The sequence below is a fragment of the Motacilla alba genome, unplaced genomic scaffold (assembly GCF_015832195.1).
Source record: "Motacilla alba alba isolate MOTALB_02 unplaced genomic scaffold, Motacilla_alba_V1.0_pri HiC_scaffold_28, whole genome shotgun sequence".
Lineage (NCBI taxonomy): Eukaryota > Metazoa > Chordata > Aves > Passeriformes > Motacillidae > Motacilla > Motacilla alba.
The window spans coordinates 178,924-188,415 of record NW_024037374.1 but is presented as its reverse complement, the minus strand read 5'-3'; the positions used below and the strand labels follow the sequence as shown (position 1 = coordinate 188,415).

The 9,492-nt window shown below is 61.7% G+C and overlaps 1 protein-coding gene across 1 annotated transcript; it reads left to right on the top strand.

Moving 5' to 3' along the window:
- Positions 1-527: 527 nt before the first annotated feature.
- CHD3 (chromodomain helicase DNA binding protein 3) lies at positions 528-9,282 on the top strand (the record flags this gene model as incomplete). The annotated part of the gene is made up of 5 exons (XM_038125975.1): positions 528-683; positions 2,217-2,412; positions 6,261-6,424; positions 7,427-7,556; positions 9,005-9,282. Coding segments are annotated over 5 exons (741 nt in total), but the record flags the coding sequence as incomplete, so codon positions are not given.
- Positions 9,283-9,492: the final 210 nt, after the last annotated feature.

Sequence of the window (9,492 nt, the reverse complement as noted above, 5' to 3'; positions counted from 1 at the left end):
AGCGCGCAGCCACGGCTCCGTGTGCTGTGCATGGGGGACGTTGGGGACAGGGAGTTGCAATGACACGGTGACAGGGTGACAGTGCCGTGGTGACACAGTGACAGGGTGACATGGTGACACAGTGACAGGTGACACGGTGACAGGTGGCATCCTTAGCGCGCAGCCACGTGTGCTCCGTGTGCTGTGCATGAGGGACGTTGGGGACAGGGAGTTGCAATGATGCGGTGACAGGGTGACAGTGCTGTGGTGACAGAGTGACAGTGCCATGGTGACACAGTGACAGGTGACACGGTGACACAGTGACAGGGTGACAGTGCCATGGTGACAGGGTGACACGGTGACAGGTGACACGGTGACACGGTGACAGGTGACATCCTTAGCGCGCAGCCACGGCTCCGTGTGCTGTGCATGGGGGACGTTGGGGACAGGGAGTTGCAATGATGCAGTGACAGGGTGACACGGTGACACAGTGACAGGGTGACAGTGCCATGGTGACAGGGTGACACGGTGACAGGGTGACACGGTGACAGGTGGCATCCTTAGCGCGCAGCCACGGCTACGCGCGCTGGACCGACATCCAGAACGACGGCGCCTTCGGGGTCATCAACGAACCCTTCAAGGGCGAGGCCTCCAAGGGCAACTTCCTGGAGATGAAGAACAAGTTCCTGGCGCGCCGCTTCAAGGTCAGCCGACGAGGCGGCGCCGGGTGGCACCGGGTGGCACGGGGGTGACAGCCAGAGTGGCACGAGGGTGGCACGAGGGTGGCCTCGCGCGAGGGGCTGGGAGGAGCGGGAGGGGGGCCAAGGGTGCTCGGACACCTGGGTGGGAGCTGCGGGCATTGGGTGACGTCGGGGTTGGACACCTGGGTGCTCCAGGTGTTGGGTGACATCGGGGTTGGACACCTGGGCGCTCCAGGGGATGGGTGACATCGGGGTTGGACACCTGGGTGCTCCAGGGGATGGGTGAGGTCAGGGTTGGACACCTGGGTGCTCCAGGGGATGGGTGACATTGGGGTTGGACACCTGGGCGCTCCAGGGGATGGGTGACATTGGGGTTGGACACCTGGGCGCTCCAGGTGTTGGGCGAGGTCAGGGTTGGACACCTGGACATCTGTGCTGTCCAGATGTTGATGAGGTCAGGGTTGGACCCACCAACAGCTGGACCCTCTGGGCTTTAGGTGGTGTCTGGGTTGGGCCCACCAACACCTGCACCCTCCAGATGTTGATGAGGTCATAGGTGGGTGTCTGGACACCTGGACCCTCCAGATGTTGATGAGGTCATAGGTGGGTGTCTGGACACCTGGACCCTCCAGATGTTAAAGGGGTCAGGGCTGGACCCACCAACACCCGGACTCTCCAGATGTTGATGAGATCAGGGCTGGACCCACCAACACCTGGACCCTCCAGCTGTTGGGTTTCCTCAAATCTGGGCCCAACACCTGAACCCTCCAGCTGTTGATGAGGTCAGGGTTGGGCCCACCAACACCTGGACCCTCCAGCTGTTGATGAGGTCAGGGCTGGGCCCACCACCACTCGATCCCCCCCAGCTGTTGGGGAGCTCAGGGCTGGGCCCACCAACACCGGGACTCTCCAGATGTTGACAAGGTCAGGGTTGGGCCCACCAACACCTGGACCCTCCAGATGTTGGGGAGCTCAGGGCTGGGCCCACCAACACCAGGACCCTCCAGCTGTTGGGTTTCCTCAAATCTGGACCCAACACCTGGCCCCTCCAGATGTTGACGAGGTCAGGGTTGTGCCCACCACCGCTGATCCCCCCCAGCTGTTGATGAGGCTCAGGGCTGGGCCCACCAACACCAGGACCCTCCAGTTGTTGATGAGGTCAGGGCTGGGCCCCCATCGCTCGATCCCCCCCAGCTGTTGGGGAGCTCAGGGCTGGGCCCACCAACACCGGGACTCTCCAGATGTTGACAAGGTCAGGGTTGGGCCCATCAACTCCTGGACCCTCCAGCTGTTGGGGCGCTCAGGGCTGGGCCCATCGCTCGCTCCCCCCCAGCTGTTGGGGCGCTCAGGGCTGGGCCCATCGCTCACCCCCCTCCAGATGTTGGGGCGCTCAGGGCTGGGCCCACCAACACCTGGCCCCCCCAGATGTTGGGGCGCTCAGGGCTGGGCCCACCGCTTGCTCCCCCCCAGCTGTTGGGGCGCTCAGGGACGGCCCCCGTTCCCGGCCGCCCCGCTGACGGCTCGCTGTCCCCGCAGCTGCTGGAGCAGGCGCTGGTGATCGAGGAGCAGCTGCGCCGCGCCGCCTACCTGAACATGACGCAGGACCCCAGCCACCCCGCCATGGCCCTGAACACGCGCTTCGCCGAGGTCGAGTGCCTGGCCGAGAGCCACCAGCACTTGTCCAAGGAGTCGCTGGCGGGCAACAAGCCGGCCAACGCCGTGCTGCACAAGGGTAAGAGGCGGCAGGGCCGGCGCGCCCGGCGCGGGCGCCCCGTGTAGCGCCCGCCTCGCTGCTCTGTACGTGTGACGCCATTAAAGAGGGGTTTGCTCCCAACGCCGCCTCCCGGTGTCTCCTTGCTCTGCGTGCGCTTCGGGGGGCGGGCGGCGCCGCGCGGCGGGCGGGCGGCGGCGGCGCAGCAAAGGCGGAGGAAAGCTGGAGTAAGGTAGGAGGAAAGTTGGAGGAAAGTCGGAGGAAAGTTGGAGGAAAGTTGGAGAAAAGTTGGAGGAAAGTTGGAGGAAAGTAGGAGGAAAGTTGGAGGAAAGTAGTAGTAAAGTTGGAGGAAAGTCAGACTAAAGCAGTAGTAGAGTTGGAGGAAAGTCAGAGGAAAGTTGGAGGAAAGTAGGAGGAAAGCTGGAGAAAAATTGGAGGAAAGTTGGAGGAAAGTCAGAGGAAAGTTGGAGGAAAGTTGGAGGAAAGTAGTAGTAAAGCTGGAGGAAAGTAGTAGTAAAGTTGGAGGAAAGTCAGAGTAAAGCAGTAGTAGAGTTGGAGGAAAGTCAGAGGAAAGTTGGAGTAAAGTCAGAGTAAAGTTGGAGGAAAGTAGGAGGAAAGTCAGAGGAAAGTTGCAGTAAAGTTTCAGTAAAGTCAGAGTAAAGTAGTGGTAAAATCATAGTAAAGTTGGAGTAAAGTCAGTGTAAAGGCAGAGTAAAGTAGTAGTACAGTTGGAGTAAAGTTGGAGGAAAGTCAGAGGAAAGTTGGAGGAAAGTCAGAGTAAAGTTGGAGTAAGGTTGGAGTGAAGTAGTAGTAAAGTCATACTAACAGAGTAAACTAGGAGTAAAGTACTAGTAAAGTTAAAGTTGGAGCAAAGTCAGAGTAAAGTGAAAGTCAAGTAGTAGTGACGTTGAAGTAGTTATAAAGTCAGAGTAAAGGCAGAGTAAGGTTTGAGTAAAGTCATAGTAAGCTCGAAGTAAAGTCAGAGTAAAGTCTGAGTAAGGTCAGAGTAAAGGCAGAGTAAAGACAGCAGAAAGGCAGCGTAAAGTCCGAGTAAATTCTGAGTTAAGTCTGAGTGAATTTGGACTAAAGTTGGAGTAAAGTCTGAGTAAATTCAGAGTAAAGTCTGAGTAAATTTGGACTAAAGTTGGAGTCAAGTCTGAGTAAATTTGGACTAAAGTTGGAGTAAAGCCCGAGTAAACTCGGAGTAAAGTGCGAGTGAGGTCAGAGTAAGCTTGGCGTAAGCTGGGAGTGAGGCGGGCGGCGCGCGGCGGGCTCGCGGCTTGGCGCGGAGGTGGCTCTGCTGAGTAGCTGCGGTGTAAAGCTGGAGCGTGTCCCTCGGGCCGTCCTGTGTGTATCTCTGGAGTAGTTCACGCCTCCATCCCTTCCCCCTTCCCTCCCTCCCTCCCTCCTTGCCCGGGGCTGTTTGGTGGAGTATCCCCGGAGTATCCCCGGAGTATCCCCGCGGTGCATGCCGGGAGCAAGGCTGGAGTAAGGCTGGAGTAAGGCTGGAGTAGCGCCGGTGTTTGCGTGCGCCGCAGCACCCCGGTGTAAGGCCGGAGTATCCCCGGTGTAATTAATGAGTAAAGGCAGAGTATCCCTGCTGGGTTTAATGGCAGGAGTATCCCCGGAGTAACGCCAGAGTCACCTCCGGCGGCTCCGAGGAGTAGCCAGGGAGTAGCCATTGAGTAACCATTGAGTAGCCATGGAGTAGCCAGGGAGTAGCCATTGAGTAGCCATTGAGTAGCCATGGAGTAGCCATGGAGTAGCCATGGAGTAACCACGGAGTAGCCAGGGAGTAGCCATGGAGTAACCACAGAGTAGCCATGGAGTAGCCATGGAGTAGCCATTGAGTAACCACGGAGTAGCCATGGAGTAGCCACGGAGTAGCCATGGAGTAGCCACGGAGTAGCCATGGAGTAGCCATTGAGTAACCACGGAGTAGCCATGGAGTAGCCATGGAGTAGCCATGGAGTAGCCATGGATTAGCCACGGAGTAGCCATGGAGTAGCGCTGTGTGTGCAGGCCTGCAGTAAGGCAGGAGTAACCCTGGAGTAACCCTGGAGTATCCCTGGGGTATCCCCAGAGCGTGAGGAGTAACCCTGGAGTATCTCCGGAGTACCTCGAGGAGATGCTCAGAGTGTCTCCGGTGTGGGCGAGGCACACCCCGAGTAAATCGGGAGTAAACCTTGAGTAAGCCAGGAACACACCCAGAGCAAGGAATAGACCCAGAGTAAAGCAGGAGTATCCCCAGAGTAAGGCAGGAGTATCCCCAGAGTAAGGCAGGAGTATCCCCAGAGTACCCCCAGCCTACTCACGCCCCTCCCCCATGCATGCCCCTCCCTCGTGCACCTGCAACCCCCGAGTAACCTCTGAGTAACCTCTGAGTAACTCACACCTCCTCCCCCTCCCCACCCCCATTCTCACGTGAGTATTGCCCACCCGCCCCCTCCCCGTGAGTAACCTGTGAGTAACCTGTAACCTGTGAGTAGCCTATGAGTAAGTGGTAAGCTGTGAGTAACTTTTGAGTAAGCTGTGACTAGCCTGTGAGTAACCTATGAGTAACCTATGAATAAGCTGTAATCTGTGAGTAACCTGTGAGTAAGCCATGAGTAACCTATGAATAAGCTAGTAAGCTATGAGTAAGCTATAAGCTGTGAGTAACCTATGACTAAGCTGTGAGTAACCTATTAGTAACTATGAGTATCCTGTGACTATCCTGTGAGTAACCTATAAGTAACCTGTAAGCTCTTAACCTATGGGTAAGCCGTGAGTGAGCTATGAGTAACCCCTGAGTACCCTCTGAGTAAGCTGTGGGTAACCCCTGAGTACCCCCGAGTAACCCATGAGTACCCCCTGAGTAAGGCGTGAGTAAACTGTGGGTACCCCCTGAGTACCCCCTGAGTAAGGCGTGAGTACCCCCAGAGTACCCCATGAGTACCCCATGAGTACCCTGAGTAACCCTTGAGTACCCCCTGAGTAAGGCGTGAGTAAACTGTGGGTACCCCCTGAGTACCCCAAGTAAGGCGTGAGTAACCCCCGAGAGACCCCTGAGTAACCCCTGAGTAACCCCTGAGTAACCCCTGAGTAAGCCGTAACTCCTGAGTAAGCTGTGAGTAAGCTGTGGGTACCCCCTGAGTAAGCTGTGAGTAGGGAGTAAGGCGTGAGTAGCCCATGAGTAAGGCATGAGTAAACTGTGGGTAACCCCTGAGTACCCCCCGAGTAACCCCTGAGCACCCCTGAGTAAGGCATGAGTAACCCCTGAGTACCCCGTAAGCTGTGAGTACCCTGTAAGGCGTGAGTACCCTGTGAGTAAGGCGAGAGTAACCCCTGAGTACCCCCTGAGTAAGGTGTAAGGTGTGAGTAAGCCATGAGTAACCCCTGAGTAAGCAGTGGGTAACCCCTTAGTAAGCCGTAAGCCATGAGTAAGATGAGTAACCCCTGCGTAACCCCAAGTAACCCCTGAGTACCCCCTGAGTAACCCCTGAGTAACCCCCTGAGTACCCCCTGAGTAAGGCGTGAGTAAAGTGTGGGTAACCCATCAGTAACCCTTGCGTACCCCCTGAGTAACCCTTGAGTACCCCCTGAGTACCCCCTGAGTACCCCCTGAGTAAGGCGTGAGTAAGGCATGAGTAAACCTTGGGTACCCCCTGAGTAACCCCTGAGTACCCCCTAAGCTGTGAGTAAGCTGTGAGTAAGCCATGAGTAAGCTGTAAGGTGTGAGTAAGCCGTGAGTAACCGCTGAGTAAGCTGTGAGTAAGGAGTGAGTAAGGTGTGAGTAAGCCGTGAGTAACCGCTGAGTAAGGTGTGAGTAAGGTGTGAGTACCCCCTGAGTAGGGCGCGGGTGCTGACGGAGTGTCTCTGCCGGGCAGTGCTGAACCAGCTGGAGGAGCTGCTGAGCGACATGAAGGCCGACGTGACGCGGCTGCCGGCCACGCTGTCCCGCATCCCGCCCATCGCCGCGCGCCTGCAGATGTCCGAGCGCAGCATCCTCAGCCGCCTGGCCAGCAAGGGCACCGAGAGCCACCCCCCGCCCGTGAGTGACACCTGGGGACACTGCCACCCTGCCCTGGGGACACTGCCACCCTGCCACCCTGCCCCTGCCACCCTGTCACACTGCCACCCTGCCCCTGCCCCCCTGGCATCCTCAGCCGCCGGGCCAGCAAGGGCACCGAGAGCCACCCCCCGCCCGTGAGTGACACCTGGGGACACGGCCACTGCCACCCTGCCACCCTGCCACCCTGCCACCCTGCCCTGGGGACACTGCCACCCTGCCCCCTGCCCCTGCCCCCCTGGCATCCTCAGCCGCCGGGCCAGCAAGGGCACCGAGAGCCACCCCCCGCCCGTGAGTGACACCTGGGGACACGGCCACTGCCACCCTGTCACCCTGCCACCCTGCCCTGGGGACACTGCCACCCTGCCACCCTGCCCCTGCCACCCTGTCACACTGCCACCCTGCCCCTGCCCCCCTGGCATCCTCAGCCGCCTGGCCAGCAAGGGCACCGAGAGCCACCCCCCGCCTGTGAGTGACACCTGGGGACACTGCCATTGTCACCCTGCCCTGGGGACACTGCCCCTCTGTCACCCTGCCACTCTGCCACCCTGCCCTGGGGACATTGGCACTGCCACCCTGCCACCCTGCCACCCTGTTACCCTGCCACCCTGCCCCTGCCCCTGCCACCCTGGCATCCTCAGCCATGAGTGACATTGCCTGGGGACACTGCCACCCTGCCCTGGGGACATTGCCACCCTGCCCTTGCCACCCGGCCCCAGGGACATTGTCCAGCCCCTTGGGGACACCAACTCTGCTCTGGGGACACCCCTGGCCTTGGGGGTGGCTTTGGTGGCAGCGGGAGGTGACAGCGGGAGGTGACATTGGGAGGTGACCCTAGAGGTGACACTGGGGGGGGTGACACCAGGAGGTGACAGAGGGAGGTGACCTCAGGAGGTGACCCTGTGGGGTGACACCGGGGGGTGACACCAGGAGGTGGCACCATGAGGTGACCCCGGAGGTGACAGCCGTGTCCCCTGTCCCCAGAGCTTCCCGCCGGGGCCCTACGCCACCCCCCCGAGCTACGGGGGCACCTTCGGGACCCCCCCGGCCGGAGCCCTCCCCCACCCCGGGGGGGCCAACTACAGCCAGATGCCCCCGGGCTCCTTCATCTCCGGTGAGGGGACACGGGGGGGACACGGGGACACTGGGGGGGGACACGGGGACACGGGGTGGGGACACTGGGGACACGGAATGGGGACACAGGGACATGGGATGGGGACACTGGGGGGACCCAGAATGGGGACACGGGGACACGGGATGGGGACACGGGGACACGGGCTGGGGACACGGGATGGGGACACGGGGACACGGGATGGGGACACAGGGACATGGGATGGGGACACTGGGGGGACCCAGAATGGGGACACGGGGACACGGGATGGGGACACGGGGACACGGGCTGGGGACACGGGATGGGGACACGGGGACACGGGATGGGGACACGGGGACACGGGCTGGGGACACGGGATGGGGACATGGGGACACGGGGACACTGGGGGGACACGGGGTGGGGACACTGGAATGGGGACACGGAATGGGGACACGGGGACACGGGATGGGGACACGGGGACACGGGATGGGGACACTGGGGGGACACGGAATGGGGACACTGGAATGGGGACACGGAATGGGGACACGGGGACACGGGATGGGGACATTGGGGACCTGGAATGGGGACACGGGGACACGGGATGGGGACACGGGGACACGGGATGGGGACATTGGAATGGGGACATGGAATGGGGACACGGGGACACGGGATGGGGACATTGAGGGGACCTGAAAATGGGGACACTGGGGGACACTGGAATGGGGACACTGGGGGGACACGGGATGGGGACACTGGAATGGGGACACTGGAATGGGGACACGGGGACACGGGGACACGGGGACATTGGGGGGACACGGGATGGGGACACGGGGACACGGGATGGGGACACTGGGGGGACACGGGATGGGGACACGGGGACACGGGATGGGGGACACTGGAATGGGGACATTGGGGGACACGGAATGGGGACACGGGGACACGGGATGGGGACACGGGGACACGGATGGGGACATTGGGACACGGAATGGGGACACGGGGACACGGGATGGGGACACTGGAATGGGGACATTGGGGGACACTGGAATGGGGGACACTGGGGGGGGGGTCCTAAATGGGGACACGGGGACACGGGATGGGGACACGGGGGGGGGACCTGGAATGGGGACATTGGGGGGGAGGGGTCTCTGCTCCGAGGGTGTCATTGGGTGGGGGAGGGGGGGGGGATCCCTGGGGGTCTCTGGGGGGATTCCCATGGGTGGGGGGCAGGGGTTCCTGGGGTGTCACCCATGGGTGGGGGTCCCTGGGGTGTCACCCATGGGTGGGGGTGTCTGACCCCCCCCCCCGTGCCCCTCCCCCAGCCTCGAACGGCCCCGCGGTGCTGGTGAAGGGGGTGGGGGTGGTGTGGGGGGGTCTCTGGGGGGATCCCATGGGTGGGGGGGGTCCCTGGGGTGTCACCCATGGGTGGGGGGGGTCCCTGGGGTGTCTGACCCCCCCCCGTGCCCCTCCCCCAGCCTCGAACGGCCCCGCGGTGCTGGTGAAGCGCGAGGCGGAGGCGCTGGAGCGGAAGGAGCCGCGGGGGGGGGAGGTGATCTGCATCGACGACTGAGGGGGGCGGGGCCTCGGGGGGACCCGCCCCCCCGCCCCTCCCCCCGCACCCCCCCTCACCCCCCCCTCCCCCCCCTCCCTTCCCCACCTCCCTCCCCTCCCCCCCCCGGAGCCCGGCGGGGGGAGGGGCAGCGCGCGGGGGCGGGGGAGGGGCTATAAATACGGAACTCTATAAATATGGATTTATGGGGGGCGGGGCGAGCGAGGCCCCTCCCCCCCCCCCCCGGGCTCGGCTCTGTGGAACCGCCGCCAATAAAGCCCGGCCCCGCCCCCGGCTCCAGGCCACGCCTCTCACACCGCCACGCCCCTTCGGGGGCGGGGCGAGCGCCGCTTGGGGGGGTGGGTGCGGTGGGGTGGGCGTGGCTAGCGTGGGGTGGGTGTGACTACCATGATC